This window comes from Euprymna scolopes, chromosome 12 (assembly GCF_053919585.1).
Source record: "Euprymna scolopes isolate OS-2025 chromosome 12, ASM5391958v1, whole genome shotgun sequence".
Classification (NCBI taxonomy): Eukaryota; Metazoa; Mollusca; class Cephalopoda; order Sepiida; family Sepiolidae; genus Euprymna; species Euprymna scolopes.
The window spans coordinates 72,077,579-72,100,084 of NC_136493.1; the positions used below are offsets into that span (position 1 = coordinate 72,077,579).

Below are 22,506 nucleotides of genomic sequence, written 5' to 3' on the forward strand. Positions count from 1 at the left end.
ACTATAATGTATCATAAAAAATGTAAAGTCATGATTAAATTTACCATAAATTTACCATCATTTTCCATAAAAAATGTTAACTTATAATTTAATTTACGATGAATTTACATAATTTACCATAAAAAATGTAAACTCATAATTTAATTTACCATAAATTTACGATAATTCACAATAAAAAATGTAAACTCATAATTTACTTTACCATAAATTTACAATAGGTCACATTAAAATGTAAACTCATAATTTAATTTACCATAAAGTTACCATAATTTACTATAAAAAAATGGAAACTCATAATTTACTTTACCATAAATTTACAATAGGTCACATTAAAATGTAAACTCATAATGTAATTTACCATAAATTTACGATAATTCACAATAAAAAATGTAAACTCATAATTTACTTTACCATAAATTTACAATAGGTCACATTAAAATGTAAACTCATAATTTAATTTACCATAAAGTTACCATAATTTACTATAAAAAAATGGAAACTCATAATTTAAGTTATTACAATTTACCATAATTTACCATAAAAATTTAAACTCATAATTTAATTTACTATAAATTTTCCGTAATTTACCATGAAAAATGGAAACTCCTATCTTCATATACCATAAATTTACATAATTTACCATAAAAATGTAAACTCATCATTTCATTTCCTATAAATTTACATAATTTACCATAAAAAATGTAAACTCATAATTTAATTTACCATAAATTTACCATAATTTACCATAAAAAATGTAAACTCATAATTTAATTTACCATAAATTTACCATAATGTACCATATAAAATGAAAGCTCATAATTTAATTTACCGTAGATTTACATAATTTACTATAAAAAATTTAAACACATAATTTAATTTACCATAAGTTTACCATAATTCACATTAAAAAATGTAAACTCATAATTTAATTAACCATAAATTTACCATAATTTACCATAAAAAATTTAAATACATAATTTAATTTACTATAAATTAACCATAATGTACCGTACTAAATGTAAATTCATGATTTAATTTACCATAAATTTACAAAGACTTTCCATAAAAAATGTCAACTCATGATTAAATTTACCATAAATTTCCATAATTCACATTAAAAAATGTGATCTCATGATTTAATTTACCATAAATTTTCCGTAATTTACCATAAGAAAATGTAAATTCATAATTTAATATTCCATAAATTTGCCCTAATTCACATTAACAAATGTGAACTCATAATTTAATTTACCATTAATTTACCATAATTTACCATAAAAAATGTAAACTCATATTCTAATTTACCATAAATATACCACAATTTACCATAAAAAATGTAAACTCATAATTTAATTTACCATAAATTTACCATAATTTACCATAAAAAATGGAAACTCATAATTTAATTTACCATAAATTTACCATAATGAACCACAAAAAATGTAAATTCATGATTTAATTTACCATAAATTTACCATAATTCACATTAAAAGATATAAACTCATAATTTAATTTACCATAAATTTACATAATTTATCATAAAAGATTAAAACCATAATTTAATTGACCTTAAATGTACCATAATTTACCATGAAAAAATGTAAACTCATAATTTAATTTACCATAAATTTACCATAATTTACCATAAAAAATGTAAACTCATAATTTAATTTACCAAAAATTTACCATAATTAACATTAACAAATGTAAACTCATAATTTAATTTACCATCAATTTACATAATTTACCATAAGAAAATGTAAACTCATAATTTAATTTACCATAAATTTACATAATTTACCATAAATTTACCATAATTTTCAAAAATAAAAAATGTGAACTCATAATGTAATTTACCAGAAATTAATATAATTTACCATAAATTTACCATAATTTTCCAAAAAACATGTGAACTCATAATTTAATTTACCAGAAATTTAAATAATTTACCATAAAAAATATTAACTCATAATTTAATTTACCATAAATTTACCATAATTCACATTAAAATATATAAACTCATAATTTAATTTACCATAAATTTGGCATACTTTTCCATAAAAAATTAAACCCATAATTTAATTGACCATAAATATACCATAATTTACCATGAAAAAATGTAAACTCATAATTCATTTTACCATACATTTACATAATTTACCATAAAAAATGCAAACTCATAATTTACTTTACCATAAATTTACATAATTTACCATAAAAAATGTAAACTCCTTAATTTACTTACAAAAATTTACCATAATTCACATTAAAAAATGTAAACTCATAATTTAATTTGCCATAAATCTACAATAATTTACCATAAAAAATTAAACCCATAATTTAATTGACCATAAATTTAGCATAATTTACCATAAAAAATGTAAAGTGATAATTTAATTTACCATAAATTTATATAATTTACCATAAGAAATGTAAAGTTATAATTTAATTTACCATAAACTTACGATAATTCACAATAAAAAATGTAAACTCATAATTTAATTTACCATAAATTTACCATAATTCACATTAACAAATGTAAACTCATAATTTAATTTAACACCAATTTACATAATTTACCATAAGAAAATGTAAACTCATAATTTAATTTACCATAAATTTACATAATTTACCATAAATTTACCATAATTTTCAACAAAAAAAATGTGAACTCATAATGTAATTTACCAGAAATTAATATAATTTACCATAAATTTACCATAATTTTCCAAAAAAACATGTGAACTCATAATTTAATTTACTAGAAATTTAAATAATTTAACATAAAAAAATGTAAACTCATAATTTAATTTACCATAAATTTACCATAATTCACATTTAAAGATATAAACTCATAATTTAATCTACCATAAATTTGGCATAATTTTCCATAAAAAATTACACCAATAATTTAATTGACCATAAATATACCATAATTTACCATGAAAAAATGTAAACCCATAATTCATTTTACCATAAATTTACATAATTTACCATAAAAAATGCAAACTCATAATTTACTTTACCATAAATTTACCATAATTTACCATAAAAAATGTAAACTCATAATTTAATTTACCATAAATTTACCATGAAAAAAAATGTAAACTCATAATTTAATTTACAATAAATTTACATAATTCTCCATAAAAAATGTAACCATAATGTTTACCATAAATTTACCATAATTTACATTAAAAAATGTAAACTCATAATTTAATTTACCATAATTTACAATAACTTCCCATAAAAAATGTAAACTCATAATTTTATTTACAATAATTTATCATAATATCATAAGTTAATTTACCATAATTTACCATAAAAAATGTAAACTCATATTCTAATTTACCATACATTTACCACAATTTTCCATAAAAATGTAAACTCGTAATTTAATTTACCATAATTTACCATAAATAATGTAAACGTATAATTTAATTTACCATAAATTTACAATAATTTACCATAAAAATTCAAACTCATAATTTAATTTACCATAATTTACCATAAAAAAATGTAAACTCATAATTTAACTTAACATAATTTAACATAAAAAATTAAAAACCCAAAATATTGTAACAAAATACAACTCTTCACAAACATATGAAACATTATAAAGAACCAATGTTACTTATAAGATTAAATGTCCTTTAGTAGAATGTTAATCTCCTAATAATAAAGCTTAGAGCTACCAGGATTTCACAATCCGTACTCTATCTTGCCGCCGCACCATGAATCTTCTAAACTGTAGCTCAATTCACGAACATTTTCAAAAATATAACTATGCCCCGCTCTATTTAAGAAAAAAATTAGTTAATAGAACGGAAATATTTAATCCAAAGAACGGAACAAGGGTGGCTTAATGAAGTTCATAACTTTCCTTAACGAAGACAGCGTTTTTTAAACAAGCCAATGTGTTTGTTTTTTTAATCACCAAAACCAGAAAATTATCCCATTATAATTCAATTTTCACATTTAATTCCATTCTTATGCAGGAACTAAAAAAAACTATAACATTTTTACCCAACAATATTTTAAATAAGGAACTTAAAAGTAAAATGAGGCTGTTGAAAATTCTCTTTCAGATCGTCAACGAGGATTATAATTGCAGTACCAATTCTTTTCTGTTCCCATGATTTTTATCTTCGGTTTATGTGCCTCAAAGTGGATTACCTAATTAAATACGTCCGGGAGGAAGACCCCAAACCCAATGCCTTTTATAAACTAAAAATTTCATTAAAAAATATATGTTTATGGGGAAATATGTTTATTTAGTTATATTTTACCTTTTATTTATACCAGTCCTTTAATTTATGAAGCTCGATGTAACTACAAAACATATACAAATAAATGACAAAAGTCTATATTCAAAATTTTAAGGTGTTGACCATCTTACCGTTTATTTTTTAAGTATGTTGAAATGCACAATTCTTGACAACACCCATTTCGTAGCGCAGAATCATTCATGTAATTATTATGTCAATTTTTTCAATTTATTCCGCCTTTAACTCATCAAAGAGAAAAGGAACTTATCAACTTTAAAGGAAAATGAAGGATTATGGGCATGATAACAAAATCCGAAATAGGAAGAGAAGTTGCAATTGTTTTTCAATTTGTTACGCCATCTTCGAATTTTAATATAGTCACATACGTGTTTAAACGTAGAAATAGTCTTAATAAAAATATTTATGCGTGTAATTAAAGGAGATTTATAGCAAAGTTTAATTCTAATCAACCCACGATCATTATCGTATACAGACCAATAGATTTGACCATTAAGTTTTTTTTTACATAGGCATCACCACTTATCAAGGCCAAGTAGCCACTCAAGGACAAGGGTTAAAGAGTGTACAGTAGAAATTGGACAATATAGTAACCGTTAGTAATGGAGGTTCGGTAAATTTGTTAAATTATATGAAACGGCTCATCAAAAACTTGTTTACATTAGACTTGAAGACAACCAATTGTAGTCAGCTGGAAAGCAGAAAAACGGAAGATAATTCCATAGGCGCGCAGTTCTAAGAAAGAAGCTTTGCTCATGGAATCTACGCTTAGGTTTAGGCACAGTTTCTATAAAAATAAACCAAAAAATACAGACATTATAAATTTGACCGTTATCAATATTATCTAAGTAAATAACTATGGACTAATTATAAATAATAAATTAATAAAATATTAAATAAGATATTTTATGCGAATTATAAATGAATACAATTTATTAATACGTGAATTCAACATTAAAATTCAAAGATGGCGTAACAAATTGAAAAAAATATATACATGCATATATAAATAAATAAATATATATTTAGTTTTTATGAATCGATCATTATGAATTTAGAACTCAAAAATATGGGCGCATTATATATTTTTCAAATACATTCGCCCAAACTCGCGCTCATCCTCAAAACATTTGATATAAGTTACATAAAAGCATTTAATAACTAAAATTTAAGTTTTGAGTTATCGTGTATATAATAAAGGAGACCCAATTTTTCCCCTCTGAACGAAACTTCCTCAGGTTGACAACAACAAATGGCAGATAAAAATGTACTCTGTTTACGTCATTAGCCATTATGTCATCCAGCTATAGACCGCAATTACATACACATTATTTCGTAATATTAAAAAATTACATTTAGTCCGATGAGCGCCGTGACCATCATCGTTCTAACCTAAAGAGGAAGTAGCTCAAATTTCACACTCACTTTACCGACTACTCATACGACACCATTCTACACCGAGTTCTTTTATATTTTTCCTTACTTTTCGCGGGTGTTAATCGTCATTAAATGACTAAATATTTCATACACAAACGCATATTCTTACCCCTTACATCCGACACAAATAATGATTTCTCCCTTTTAAATATCTGGCGCCGCTGATTGGATGAGAAGTATTCATTCTACAATTCTAACATTTGGTTATTCAGCCATTAAAAGAACAGTTTGAAACAAAATCACGACGCCATTTCTGTACATACACAATATTCTTACGTTTTATTTACAGATAATTCAGGACATTTTCTCGTTGAAAAACTCTTTTTATCTTATTGTTTATTTGTGAAAATATTACGCTAAAAAAATGTTTTTCCTAACATGTAAGTTACATTTATCGTTGGCTTTATTGTGAATCCATTAACGCGTTTTCTATCACAGTACCGATAGAGAGAGAGAGAGAGAGAGAGAGAGAGAGAGAGAGAGAGAGAGAGAGAGAGAGAGAGAGAGAGAGAGGGAAAGACTTATATGTTTTTGTTTTCAAATGAAAACACTTTTTATTTACTTTAGACGCATCTAACAATTTAATAAAAAGCAAAGCAAAAAGCAAAAAGTAAAGCTTGAATTTAACTTGAAAATACTATTTACAAAAATAGCGTGGTACTAACCACTTTATTTTTCATATTTAATTTCCTAAGGACCGTTTTAATAAATTCAGGTAGTTTAGCATAATTTGAACCAGATGTAACTCAACGTCTAATCGGCGTTGCTCGGAACACGACGTTAACTGCCGAGCTCCACCGATAATGAAAGCATAACAAACGCTGCTATAAAAATGAAGGAAACGAAATAAACAAAACAAAAGATAAACCAAGAAACAATGACCTACCGTAACAAGTTTTTTGTTTTATTTTTTTGTAATGTAATAAGTTTTTTTTACTGTAATTTGTTTTGTTTTCTGGTCTAACGAAAAATTCAAAACAAAACAAATAAGCAGTTTTGTTTTTAGTTTTTGTGTAACAATTAACGAAACTTTTTTTCATTGAAAAGATTATTAAATAATGTTCTTTTTTACAATAACACTCCAAATAATATATATATATATATATATATATATATATATATATATATATATATATATATATATATATATATTATGTTTTTCCTAACACGTAAGTTACATTTACCATTGGCTTGATTGTGAATCCATTAACGTGTTTTCGAGCACGGTAACGACCGAGAGAGAGAGAGAGAGAGAGAGAGAGAGAGAGAGAGAGAAAGAGAAAGAGAGAGAGAGAGAGAGAGAAAGACAGACAGACAGACAGACAGACATTCGAACATACTTTTTATTCACTTTAGACACACCTAACAATTTAATAAAAAACAAAGATATTGTAAAACTTGAATTTAACTTTAAAATACTGTTTTAAAAAATAGCACGGTAACATAAGTGCATAAGCACCACTTTATTTGACATATTTAATTTCCTAAGGACCGTTTGAATAAATTCACAATGATTGAAATGTAAAGTGTTGTGTAATTATTAAAAAAAATACAATAAATAAATGTTACCATGACTAAAAGTTCATTATTTTTTAGTACTTACTTTTTTTTAGAAATCATTACATAACACTTTAAATTTAAATCATTGTAAATTTGGAAATTAAATATGTAAAATAAAGTGGTGCTTATGCACTTATGTTGTCATGCTATTTTTTAAAATAGTATTTTCAAGTTAAATTCAAGTTTTGCATTTTTTATTATTAAATTGTTAGGTGAAAATACAGAGTAGTTACAATACCGCCATTTCAGTAGCATAAGTGCACGCACGCTAAGTCAATCCACCACCTCAAAAATATATATATGATAAAATGATTATATAAATTCAAGTTTTACAATAACAAATAACAACAATATCCTTTTTGTTTATTTAATTGTTAGGTGAAAGTACAGAATAGTTACATAACACCCCTCAGTCCGATAACATAAGTGCATACGTACGAAAAAAGTTATTTTTTATATCGTATTCATCTAAATCCATAACAAATAACACTTAATTAAATGGTTTCTTTTATTGTCGCTACACCGTAATCACGTGATTAAAATTTTACCAGACAAAAAATTGGGAGGCAAAAGAGTCACAAGAACCAAGATCGCATTTACATTGGCGCAAATAAGTAGTTAAAAAAAATCATTATCGATTACCTACGTTATTTGTAAACTATTTGCGTTTACATAAAAATCACATTATCATTGTATGCGAATAGGTAGTTTTAAATTATTAATCTAGGCACCGCCAAAACTGGGGGGGCAGGTCAGTACTTTTTGACGGACCGTCTTTTTAAAAATCTACCAAAAATCAGGTAATTATCCGATCAATACGAAATTTTCAGCGATTATTAGGAGAAGAATGAACTTTATAACAGTGTACTTATTTTTCATAAACGATATTTATATATATATTTTTTTTTGCTTACAAAACCCCCCCTTGTTTTGAAGTGGGAACAAATATGCTTAAAATAATCATCTGAAACTGAACAAAACATATTGTGTTGTTGTAAGGGACAGGATTATAGATTTAAAAAAAACAAACAAAAAAACATTGTTTGCATACCTTATTTTGACGTCTGAATATCAGAACTTCGATTGTGTTTAATTATCCCGCTTTTGAGTTTTGAAGTGTGAAATTCGGTGAATATGTTAAGTAAAATAATTAATTTAAGTTAAGCAAAACAAAAAAAAAATTTTTTTTATATTTATACGAAAAAAGCCATTTTAAAATTTTTGATAAATAAATTAACAATTTTTTTTTAGCGAGCCGAATAATGCATGACCATTATTAAACAGAGCATGCTTTGAATAATCGATACAAAAAAAAAAAAAATTCGATAAATATTGTGCCCTTTGTGTTAAAAATAGCATCATTTTTTTCGATCTCGTTTGAAAACGTTTGCCGCCTTTCGACTACGGTGGACCAAACGCGCTGAAATAATTTTTTTTTTATTCTGCTTTAAATTGCCCCCTCCCCCCATTTTGGGGAGCCTGGCCCCCACACACATACACATTAAAAACCAAACTCATACAAATGGTCACCCATCTGGTACTGGCCAGCCTCAGCTTAATAATACATTGAAATTTTCGTCACTGAAAAATAAGTTTTTTTGGCCTGTTTGGTCTTCCATAGTTTTCGTCTCAATCAAAAGAAAACGTAAACAGAGTCGATCTGAACTCTACGGCGACGCGAAATGTCTGGTTACCTATATGAATAAGTGGAATTATTTGAAATTCAGGTACTTATATTATAATATTTTTGCATATTCTCTTAGAAAATCATCCTAAATCTTAGTTAGACAATAAATGAATAAATAAATTATTTCAAAAACCCTTTTTTTTAAATATTTAAGTACGTTATTTGTGCAAGACAAAAAATATCAATTGTTAACTTTTTGGGAAAATTTAACATTTAAAATTGAATTTAAAATAGTAGAAAAAGTTTTACATTATTCTGTTTTCTATATGATAAAATTCAGGGTTTTATCTTTCTGGAAAAAAAAAAGTTACTCAGAAATAATGGATTGTAATAAATGTAATTTAGTTTTAAAAAACAACAACAACTTGATTTTGCGGCCATTTTTGGCGGTGCCTATATTAATCAATATAACTTTATTTTTTACTATTAGAATAAGCAAAAAGTTATTTTATAGAAACTATAGTTGCGAAATTAATAAAATAAAAAATAAAATTTGCTTGCATATGTATTTGTTACCTATTTGCGTTATAAAAAGACTAATCTTTAATAGAAAATTTCAGGCAATGTAGTCACCGACGTTTTCATTTGCTTTCTCTTTTTTTTTTTTTTAGTTTTTTTCTTTTTTTTTCTTGATCGTCGCAAATCCTATAACTAAAAGGTGATCTTAAAGGTCAACATCGATATCTTACAAACACGGATTCACTTACAAAACACTCTCTGCTAACATGTCTATAATGGTTTTCACAATAATAACATTATTTCAGTACGGTAACAATAGTAACATAAGTACCCAATATTTACATTTTTCCGGTCGACACCGTACACTCAAAACATTTACATTTTTTCCGGTCGACACCGTACACTCAAAACATTTACATTTTTTCCGGTCGACACCGTACACTCAAAACATTTACATTTTTTCCGGTCGACACCGTACACAAAAAACATTTACATTTTTTCCGACCGACACTGCACACCCAAAATTACTAGCTTGGTTCATAGTATTTGCGCGTGGGGATCATGACAACAATTATCAAGATTATATTTTGGGCAGATACTTTGACAACCCGCTCCTCACAAAATGGGGCGTCTATTCCGACATTCGTTCTTAACAGGGGCAGGTTAGGGGTGTCCATTCCAAAAGCCATTCTCAACATCAGAATGTTGGGAGTGTCTATTCTAAAAGCCGTTCTTAACATGAGGAGGTTGGGGTTTGGGGATTGGGCAATAACAACAACAGCTGTATTTATACTTTTTATGAGGGTGGGGCATGCTTCTTCCGGGCAACGCTGGTTAAGGGGTCCTGTTTATTAAATAAAGCATTTTAAAATGCAATTGTTTGCACATAGGCGTAAAAATAGACCTAATCTTTTGAACTGTTGATTTTATGCCATGTGAGATGTGCATCAATTATTATGAATACTAATCGATGATTTAAATACTTAAGACGTTAGTAGTTGATATCTTTAAACGAATGTGAAAGAATATCTTTCACATTTTTTAGATTAACAAATATTGGATGTAGAAATTTGCAACCAGTGAATATAGAAATATTTTCTGTTATAAAATTAAAACACGGTAATTCGAGTAACAGAAAGAAGGATTTGGACAGAGAGTATTATCTCCCCTTACCACATAACGTTAGTAACATAAGGGAACTGATATTTAAAAAAAGAAAAGAAAAAAAACGTGAATAACAAGTCTTCCCAAAGCAGCAAAGCAGTAAAGCACTCCTTTTCATCAAATGACTATGATTGTGTGTATGCACATATATGTAAATTTGTTATGTATTTATTTTAACATTAAAATGGAAGTCTATATAACACACATAGGAAGATGATCAGAAAGAGGAAAGAATAAATTAGATTATCAATCTTATCGAGAAGTGGTGAGAGGTTAAGGAATGAAACAAAATAAAAGAAAGACGGGGGAAAAAATACTCTTTTAGCGTTTTATTCCTCTTTTCGAGGTCGTTGTGCAAACAGAAAAAATATAAAAGTAAAGAATTGAATGAGTTTATCGAACCGGGCTGAACGCCGAGCCATACAGACACAGTGAACAAGCTGTACAATACGAGACGTCTCCCCCCACCCTACGCTTTCTATTTCCCATGTCTAAATCGGCATCAAGGCCACCGGCGACAAACCCGTTGACAAAAAGGTTGACGGAAAGTTTATGCTTGGATGAGTGACCGTAAAATTGCCTGATGACAGCATCCATAGCGTAGGCGTCTGCATGGCGCTGTCATAAAAAGGTTCTTATTTTTCACTGTTAAATAGCGACCGGATATGATCCTTATTCAGCTTCCTTAGACTCGTCTATACTCCCCTATTATCGATTATAAAGTCAGTAGAAAGCGGGGGGGGGGGGAGAATAAAGTTAGATCTATCTTTCACTTTGAACCAAACTTATAAGGAAAAATAAACAAAAAGTGGAGACATTTTTCAGATTAAGAAAGATTTGCATAAAGAAAGAAAGAACGAAAAAGAAGAAGAAAAAGAAAAGAAACCGTTAAGAAAAAGAGAAAAAGAGGAAAAAGAGAGTATGCAGAAGACGGTAAGAAGAACATAAGAAACAGAAAAACAACAACAAAGAGGAACAAAGAAGATTGACAAAAAAATGAAAGGAAATAGAAAAGAACAATTGAAAAAAAGAACAAAAAAGAAGTGATAGCTTATTAAGGCCCATAGGCCACTAGAGGATAAGGATTGATAAGTTTGTCAGGAAGTGAAACAACAGCGTAGGAATTAATAGCAATGATTGAGACTTAGATTATTTAAGAAGACGGCTCAACAAGAATTTGTTATCATTGGCATTGAAAACGACCATAATATAGTCAACTGAGAAGCAGTCCTATGGTATTAGGTTCCTCAGATTGATGGTTCTTGAAGTTCCGTTTAGTTTTAGGTACACAGAGGAAGAAAGATGATCGACAAAGGCTGTAAAAAGAGGATTTTTTGTTGTACATGTTTTACAAAGGCAAATCATAGATTGAAGCTTACCATTAAAATAATAACAGAAAAAACTAACAATCATTCTTCGGTGAAAATGAAGCTGTATAAGGACATCTCTTACTAAATTCTGAAGTGGGATTTGTGCTGTGTCAAGAGAGAGGAAGGTCTTCCAGATGTGGCAACAGTATTCCATCTTAGTGCATATTTAACTCTTATACGGGTAGAAGACTGCATCAGCAGTGAGGTACATTTTGGTACGATAGTATTTTTCCAGTGACTTTGGCAGATATTTGATGTAAGTCTACTATTTGTTGTCTGAAATAAAGATTAGTCCTAGAAGATTATTACCGTTCAAAACAAAGCCATTCATTTCAATTAGGGTAAAGTGAGGTAATGAGCATTAGTGGTGAAAGCAGAGAAGCTTGATTTAAGATGTATTGAAAGTAATCCCCTTTCCCCCTACTCAACTATCTCTCCTAGGTCAGAAAAGAGAGAAACAGAGAGATCTTTATCATTAAGACTCTTCAAAGTGTTGCCATAAATGGTTCTGCCATCAGCATAAATGTCAACGAATGATCTTAAAATGTGATTTGCGAAATAAATGATAAATATCAGAAAGAGTTAAGCCCAGAATGGATCCCTGAGGTATACCAGCGTTCATACTTTGTGCTTCAAACTTTTGCCCATCAACGATTACTTATATTAATGAGAAATGATTTGTTGAAATCATTTTTTTTTTTTTACATAAATAAATTTTACAGGAAAAGAAAAAAAATGAAATGCATAAACTCTCATACTAATTTCATGATACAACTCATGCGCACCAAATAGCTGGAAACATCTTCTGTATCCCACATTATTCTTTCTTTTTATCATCCCTATTTTTTTTTCTTGTAAGTCGCGATAAAAGCGTGGATGACAACACATTATTATCTTTGCTGCTGCTCTTGTTCTAGCTTTATGCCTTGGTATTAAATGACTAGAAAAGGGTGTGTATACTGTGAAAACATTAAAGCAAAACACAATTGAAACGTATGGGATTAAATGTGAGCGCAAAAGATTTGGATGATAAGGATTAGTTAGGGTTGGGATCATGGATTTAATTGGTGTGACAAGATTAACATTCAAGAATACTAAGGCAGTTAATTATTGCCTTGAACTTTTAAAACAAAAATCGCTCAAAATTTTGGAAACATACACAGAAAAATGAAAAGACAGAAATTATACAACAAATGCAAAGAGAACACCTGAAAAATTAAATTGACATTTTTAAGACAAGAATTTAAATTGAAATTTTGAATTAGAAAAAAAAAGACACTATTCAATTTCTTTCACTCGGTTTTATGTTAATTATTAAAGGAAAAAATATTTTTATCAAACGTTCAAAATAGTTAAGAAGGTATTTATTTGCTTCCCCACGTAAGCAAAATGTGACACAAGGTCGGTTTTTATGTGAGGTGAAGGGGGAGGGAGGGGAAGGGGATGGTACACATAGGGTTGCCCCTACATGTACCAATAACCAATTGCCACAAGGGCAATGGTCACAAAGTGCAGCATCTGCCGGAACAGATACTACACTTTGCTCCTAGTTAAGAAAGCTGCAACTTCTTTTCTGAATGTTTATCTTTCTTTTTTATCGCAGTTTGTGTTATATTTTTATGGAAAAAAAATAAGAAAAGAATGAAAATATTTTATACTGAAGAAGGGAACAAACAAGAGAGAAAATAAAATAAAAACTTGTCTATCGGCCCTCCTTCTTTGCTTGTTACAAAGAGGCCAGAAACTATTTAAGCACATCAGTTGGATACTGGTCAATTATGGAACGGTATTTTGCCATATTTTTGTAGAAACTTTTGTTGTTCAATTTTCTATTTCGGATATTTCACATGATTTTGCATAAAATTGATTGACAGTCTCACATCATGAAATAAAATTGTAATCTTCATTTTTTAGTTTTAAATGTGATATTTAATTGAAAGGCTGGCAGCCATGTTTGAATTATTAGGATGCTCACTCAACTATAAATTAACGTCTGGTCAGTAGATTTCAAGAAGATTATGATTTATTTTGTGTATTTTACATCATATCAAACCCTTCAATGGCAAAATATATCTATTTTCAACAAATAATTCACTATGTTATCAATAACTGTGAGAAGAATTTGAAAAATAATGCAGTAAGGAAAAAAGGAGAAGAATAAAAAACTGAAAAAAAAAGGCAATGGAGAGTTGGTGATGATGAAAAAGAAGATGAATATTTGTTTTAGCGGTTTTACGACATACCAACCCTTTCTTAAGTTACATAATGCCAAAGCATAATGCCTAACAGCCATTTTACTTATAACATGTGAGTAAGTGGCTCTGTCTCTTTTGATAATATCAGTCTGTGAATGATCACAATAAATCTGACGGTAGGATTGAACTAGGCATAACAAATTCAAAAGACCGAGATTGTATTAATTAGGCTAATCATCCCCCAACAAGAAGGAGGTAGTGGAGGAGAAATAAAAATTAACGCAATTATGGAGAAGAAGAAAAAAGTATGAGAGAGAGAGAGAGAGAAAGAGAAAGAGAAAGAGAGAGACAGAGACTCTCTCTTTCTCTCTCTTTCTCTTATACTTTTTCTCCTTCTTCTCCGCAATGAGAGAGAGAGAGAGAGAGAGAGAGAGAGAGAGAGAGAGAGAGAGAGAGAGAAGGATACGGTATTAGTGGTAACAGTAAATTCAAATCAAGGAAGAAGAAAAAGAAAAATTAAGGATATAATGATGCACATATATAATGAAGAAGAGGAGGAAATGGATTAAAATAAAAAAGGAGAAAAAAATGAAAATAAATAAAGAGAAAAGACTAAAAGAAAACGAAGGAGAAGAAACACATGAAGCAAAAGGGGGAAGGAGAAAGTGACGTCACCATTGATAATAGCAACAAAATCAATTCCGCGTTTCCATAGATCATTCTTGCTTTGATGGATCTCAGCGACGACTTGGTCATCGTTCATAAAAGGGAGAGGATTTACAGCGTGGGACAAAGATTGATTGATCCAGAAATTGGCCTTCAATAATTCATTAACACTAATAATCAAATTCTCTTTAAGATTTCTTCATTTGTGTGAAAAATGTGGAAATATGAAATGGCTTTGCACCCGACTAGACTGGACCTGATTGCCAGATGTGAGAGGAGATGTCAGCAATTTGACGCCTGTGAGTTGAGGAATGAACAGCTGAGCTTCAGATCAGTAAAGTAGCACGCACACACAATACGCAAACATATCGAATAAAGAAATGTTTTTATTTGCATTATGAAGACAGCCAAGACAGGTAAAAGTAATTCTTCAAACAGAACAAGTTTGCACTATTTTGTGTTTGCTTATAAAGATTAAACTCAGAATATAATACTAGAACTTATCTCTAGAATCCTCATGCCAATTTCATTAGAAGATTCTATTTTGATTCTAAAAATATCTAAAATGTAAGGCATATGCTTAAGTGATCTTATGAAGAAACTGAAAGTCATTGAATCTTGTTTAATTATTGTCAAAAGAATATGTATCAAATGCAATGCAAATCTGAAATATTTTCTTTCTGGACTTTTGAGGATTTTGTATTATTTACATTATTTAAACTCAGAAATCTTTTTGTCAAACTCAGGAATCTGCATAGAGTTTCGAATAGGACCTTTTATTTAATCCACGTGAGTAAGTTTCTCTGGTTTGTTCATCCATAAAAAAATATTTCAAACTGTATTTTGAGTGTCATCCTCACTGAAGATTGAAGCTTCAACCTTTAGAAGAATATAACTTAGAACTGAATTTTACCAAGTACTTTAACCATTACAGCACAGGTCCTTGTGAACAAGATATAGCTGGAGAAGGCAGGAGTTTATATTGAACAAGCGTGAAAATAACACTCAAGAACAGTAATCCAATGAATCCAGATTCAATGTAAATCTGAAATATTTGAATTTTTAATCGAAGATTGTGGCCATATTATGCCCCTAAAACCCCTTTAAAATATTCCAAATAAACTGGGATTTGACAAATACTTGATAATCTCTAAAGTCTTTTTCTGATGGGAGAGACATTCCTAATATTTCTCTATTTTATTGTTATTTCTGTGCAAGTGTTTCAATTAAGCTCCAATCTCTATTTCCTCTTTGTAAGTCATTTACCGCAAGAACTCATTTTATTACCACAACTGCAAAAGACTTCCCTTTCTTCCTTTGTGTGCCTAACATCAAACGAAATTTTCATGAACAGAGTTTATTTCCAATAACATATTACTACGATACTGCTTGTCTGTAGACCAGAATTTGATCATCTTTTAATTCAAAGTGAATAAATACTTGTCATAAACCATAAGTAATCAAATTTTGCTCATTCAATTTATCATTTTCAATCCTCCAATAATATTCTTCATCATTCGACTAAGAATCTATCTCATTAACTGTTATCGTTGAATGGCTTTTAGCCTTGATTAGTGAAGATTCATTTGAGAAAAATGTTGTATTCAGACAAGAGCTATATTTACCAAGACAGAAAGGATATATGAACACAGTTTAATACTGTTAAATATAAACATGGATCTTTTTCTTTGTTGTTAGAATTCTTGTTCCTTCTGCAATCTTTTTTAACTGATGCTCGTTGATTATGTAGCAGTGTTATTTTAAATAAGTTTTTTACTTTTGATTTTATTTAGAAATACGTCATTAAAATGTCATCTATTGCTTCCCATCGTTCTTTCACATATAATTTCACAGTATAGTCGACATGTCATGAAAGCATTATATGAAAATAAATCTTTGAAATTAGAAAACAACTACGTGTCTGCTGTTTTGTTGGAATCCTTTGAGATGAGTAATTTGTATGAGTAATTTGTATATTTATTTATTTGCCGACTGTTATTCTCACCTATATAGTTGTTTCACCACGTTTCGGACAACTATTCCTCATAGTTGACCGAAACATGGTGAAACAACAACTATGAAGATACGGATAACAGTCTGCAAATAAATACGTGTCTGTTTTTGTAATGTGGGTCAATCTATCTGGACAGATGACAGTGTGAACAACATTTGGGCCATTAACTAGGGATAAAAGATGAAATAGGTTGAATGGGAATGTACAGGAAAAAAGATCAATCAGAAGTGACAGGATCGCGTGACGAAAATAACATGATAGGAGGTTTTTGAGCGAGAGTATTTTACTCTTCCTTTTTCTTAGAAACAACTGGATCGATCCGGCTGAATTTTTGTATGGACCTTTGTAGTGATAAGGAGTAGCGAACAAAGTATTATGGTATCCGTTCGATACAAAGTTAAGGATTAATGGGATTGATAGAGATTAGTCACCATAATACCGCATTTAATCTAGAAGTTTGGAATAAAGCATTCATTCTAAGTCAACAGGCGTGAACTTTTGCACATTTTTAACCGACAAAAAGTCTAGTTAGAATAACCTTTTTTATTACAAAATGAAACGTTAAAGGTATTAAATATCAAGAACTAAATCCCAAAAAGATATTCTGGAAACGACAACTGAAATTAAGCAATGTTGAGCCTGGCCAATACTTTTATTGGTGAACATTTAGGAATATAAGTTTTAAAGTGGAGGTGATTGTACAGTCACATTCTCAAATGGGGAAATATATGAAACTATCTCTTTTTCCCTTGATTATAGGTAGATTAAACTCTCGAGAATTGCTAAGAAAATGTAAAACTCCCAAATAACATGCTATTCTCTGTTTATTTCGGCATTTCTTGCTGTCATTTTAAATTTCTCCATACCGAACATAAAAATATGCATAATAGCCATATGCCATGTATCAGACTGTAGCACTAAATGCACTGTTATTGTTTGCCTGGATAAAATATAAAAACTGCAATATATCAACATACTATCTGTCAGATTAAGATGAGTTACTGATTGTGCGACACTTTCTTCATTATAAACTCTTCTTCACACAGAGTATCCATTGTCTCTCAAGGCAGGAGCAAGTCAGTCATAGACTAATACTGTTATTTTAATTCATCTCCTCTTTCGTACTTCCTCTATTCCCGATACTCATAAAATAATCAAAGTCTGGATGCGGCATAACATTTGCCTCTTTTTTATACAACTGCATTACAAACTAATTTCGATAAGAATGAAGAGGGTGACACAACCTTCTATGCTGGTTATAAATATGAATATATTTTTTTCAATACTCTGTACGTCTTTGGCCGCTGGATATGGAATAGGGAAAATTCTTTGAGGAGCCACACTAGCGAAGTGCAAACTTTTATTAGTTAACAACACAAGACAATCATTGTATGAAAAGCTGGTAGTGGATTAAGCGAGGGGAGGAAGGAGGTACGGCGAAACTTGATGAAATCTGGTGAGAGAGGAAGTAGGGTGGTATAAAGAGACGCTACAGGCAAAACGATGTCTTGAATAATATGCAGCAAATATATAGCCAGATCGCCGGTATTACGGAAAGGCATACAACCACCTGCATGCTCAGATACAAATGGTGCCGTCTGTATTTAGAAAATGTTGACATGTGCTCAGGGGCCATTGAGTTACTCGAAAGGACACAAACCAAAATGGCAGATGGTTATCGTGTATGTATGTAGTATATGTCCATACAATTAATGAAATGATATAAGAGAATAGGGCCAGTGATCTTTCATTTACATCTTTGGCAGAAATACAATGTTTTTAATACTTATACAGAATCTATAATATTTTTTCTAATGTAACTTATATTGACATATTAGCGAAAATAGATACATGTTCAAAGTACAAAACTATGATTGTATTATACACATTTTTTAAAAATAAAAAAATATCTTTTTTACGTTTTATAACGTAATATAATTTACATTATAAAGTTTTGGAGTCTGCAACGAAAACTATATTGCATTTTTCTAAAGATATATATGAATGTATAAGAACCCCTAGGTACTCCTGTTCCTAATCCTGAATCCGGTATTGCCATTTTTATTTTTAACTTATATACGTTTCAATTTTCAAAGTATAAACAAAATATAACATGTTGTCTTGTTGCTTATCGTTGTTCAATATGAATGCGCATTCTATGACTGTAAAAATACTCTACTACAAAATGAATATTGCCGTTGAAATTTTCATAACGTTTTACATATGAAAAGTTGTGTTTGATCTTAGTATAGGGCTTTGTTTTATGTACAGACCTGCGGAAGAGAGCGACAGGCAGATAGATAGACACACCACAAATATAAGATTTCACAGATTAATTTATCATATTCTAAAATCAATTTTACAATTGTTATCTTCACAATCTGCTGAGATAAACTTGACTTAAAGCAAACTCTGTTCTGGAAGGAATGAGGTACTCAGTTTTTGTTTCAGAAATAATCGAATTCAAACTCTACTTTTTTGTAGAAAATTGTATCAATGCTAACTATTAATCATAGATATTGCAGATTGACCTGCCTCTGCACAGAGGGTGGGGGGCAAAATGTAACAAATGATCATGTTTATTGTTGGTGAACAAACAATGCAATAACAACACTCAGCAACAATACTGATTGCAGTTCCTTCAACATAAGAGAGGATCAAATGAAAACCAGTGAACCTTTTGGGTAATAAGAAAGTACTGTCTGGGGAGAAAGCCACTTCATACTAAAAGACATGAATATATGTAATGTTGTTGTCTACGGAGAAAATAATTGGCACTTATCTAGGTAAACAATCTTGTCTAATATAATTATTTTTAAATGAAAGCATTTTATAAATACTTCTAATTTGATTTATTTTCATTAGCATAAGCAACATTTTGCATACATTTTATGAAAAAGATAAAATTACAATAAAATATCAATTTAAAAAAGTTCATTATGAAGTTTGTAATACAGTTGCTAAGCGTAAGGGTGGGTTACGATTATATTTAGTCTAATTTTATTTTCAACAGAAAATATAAAGGGATGAAATTCCTTTATCAAAAAAAAAAAAAATGTGAAAAATACATCAATTAAAAATATTCCTAAAATTTTAGTTTGTTATGGAGTATTTAAAATAGTTTCAAAGGGGCACAACTTCCTATGTGAAACTTCATTTTTTCGGACGTGCATTGAATTTAATACATATTCATTAGAAATTACGAAATTTCTTCTCAAGACTCAACCTTAAATTTTAAACACTTTCTAAAATTAAAGTTATGTAATAGATTTTGATAAAAGTTGGAATAAGGATTCTAAACATAAGTTTCAGTACCATTATATCTTAATTTTTATCTACATTACGGGTCATAAAAGTGGAGGAAAACTGTGCTTGTGGAATAAATTTTACACATTTTGGGATATGTATTCTTCAAGCTATTTAGATATTACAAACTGTTATCGTAATCTTGGCTGTTTTTATATTAATATTGTTCCGGCTGTTGTACCATTCGGCCTTCTTCAGGTGTCTTTTATCATCTTTCAAAAATTTTGAAGTGAATGCTTTATTGCCCATTTTAAAAGAGAGCTCAGTCTTTGAGATGAATCTGACTGAGGTTTAACTAAATTCTTGCTAAACACTTAACGTATGACTCGAGCAAATGAGATACACATGCTTTGAATGAAACATGAAATAGAAATGACCTTTTCGGTTTCAGTTATTTGTTTTTTCTCTTTTTTTTTACCTGCAATTTTTTTCCAGTAGATGTAATGCACAAAAATTGCAGTCAAACTCCAACTTAGACACCATAAATAAGTCTTAGAAAATAGAATAACAAAAAAAAACAAAAAAAAAAAACTAAAAAAAACAAAAACAAAAGAAAACCCAACTTACTTCATTTCCAATTCCAGCAGTGGAGAGTTTAAGGCCAGTACTTGCTTCTAAATCATCACGATGGATTTCTACAAGAAAAATATAAAAATATTGCAACGATTAATACAGGATGCTGACTACACATGCATCTATGTATACACATGTATGGAAGAAAAAGAAGAAATAATAATAAAAACATCATGTATTTTTGGATCCGCTAAAAAAATATATAAAGACAGAGTAAAAAGAAATACTTTTAGAATTAAAAAGAAATATTTTTATTTATAAAAAAAATAATATTGACGATGGATCTCACAAAAAAATTGATAAAAACCAATGGCCATAAAATGAAGTCTTTATTGTCTAAGTAAAGAAAATCTTGCAGTATTTTTATGACCTAACACAGCGCAGTTTATCCTCCTCCCTAAAAAGGAATATACTTTTTTTTTTTTTGAATAATACGTTTTAACGGCCTTTAAAGATAATATGAAAGAAAAAAAAAATTAAATTGGGGATCACTTACCTATATAATGTAAAATGAGAACCCACTTATTTTTTCAAATTTGGTGGCGGGGGTGAGGTGTCATGAGTTCCAAACATTTTAAAAACATCTCAAACATTGGGGGAGGGGGCTTAAAATGTATAACTCCACAATTTCCACTTTTTTAAAAATAAGATTTGCTTTGAAAAGGTCTCACTGTTAAATAATAATTATTTTCCGATATTTAACACAAAAAAACTAGGGCAGACCTGGACAATGCATCCACCTTGTATTTTTTCTTTTCATCATTTTCAATTGACATTTTTATTGATTGGATACTAATCTACCATGTTATAAAAAAAAAAAGCAAAAATGTCAATATTTTTAATGGGGTTCTCAGTTTCTAATACAACATTTAAGTAAATCAGGTCTCCATATTGGAACCCCTCGACGAGAACATGCACACTCCTCTTATATAAAGGATTTTACATTTATTAATCTAAGGGCGATGATATTAAGACTTTTATTATTCAATGTATTCCGTATTGTTTTCACTGGTTGCCATGTTTGTTTTTCTGTACTCATTCAGATTTTGCAGTTTTTTATTCATAGAAAAAGGCATAGGAACAATCGTATTGTTTCTGCATTTATACCATAGAATATCCTTCTTTTTAATCTTTGTTTTCTTATGCTTTCATCCAAGCTTTTAAGTTTTTCAATATATGTACTAAATAGCAAACTTTATAACTTATTAATTTTATTTTGCTAAAAAACATTTCATCTGATGAGATGAGCCATTTGTTGAAAATCCATGGATTAAGAAAAAACTTTAAAATTTTATATCCCTTGTTAAATAATAAATTTCTTGCAAATTTTAAAAAATTAACTCGAAATTTTAATATATATTATCTTTGTTTTAATTTATTCATTGCTGGCATTACAAAATAGCAGATCGAATCAACATGATACAATATTTTAAAGGTTATGTGGTCTTAGAAAACGAAACATAATTTAATATAAACAATCATCGACTCGCATTAGCCATGTTTAAAAGTTGAGAGGTCACGTGTCTATTTTGTTCTTAAACCGCATCTGGCTTGAAACCGATGGTATCATGTTGGTTTGATCTAATCTTAAAAAATAACTAATATATACATATTTCTGTGGAAATATGATATTTTCAATTATATTTCACTTTTTTAAAAATTCTAATCCTTAATTTATGAAACTCAATGTAATTACAGAGCATATAACAAACAAAGGACAAAAGTCTATATTCCAAATTTCATGATGACCATCTTACAATTTATTCTTTTAATTACGTTGACATTTCTT

At 29.2% G+C, this 22,506-nt stretch overlaps 1 protein-coding gene across 4 annotated transcripts in view; it reads right to left on the reverse strand.

The window, feature by feature from the left end:
* The window catches only part of LOC145291330 (receptor-type tyrosine-protein phosphatase N2-like), a 1,723,320-nt gene that overhangs the window by 363,162 nt on the left and 1,337,652 nt on the right, over positions 1-22,506 (reverse strand). For all 4 annotated transcript variants that reach the window (XM_080137086.1, XM_080137084.1, XM_080137087.1 and 1 more), the window contains one exon: positions 20,712-20,779. In XM_080137086.1, coding sequence (XP_079993212.1) covers positions 20,712-20,779 — 68 coding nt within the window. The remainder of the gene's footprint in view (positions 1-20,711; positions 20,780-22,506) is intronic.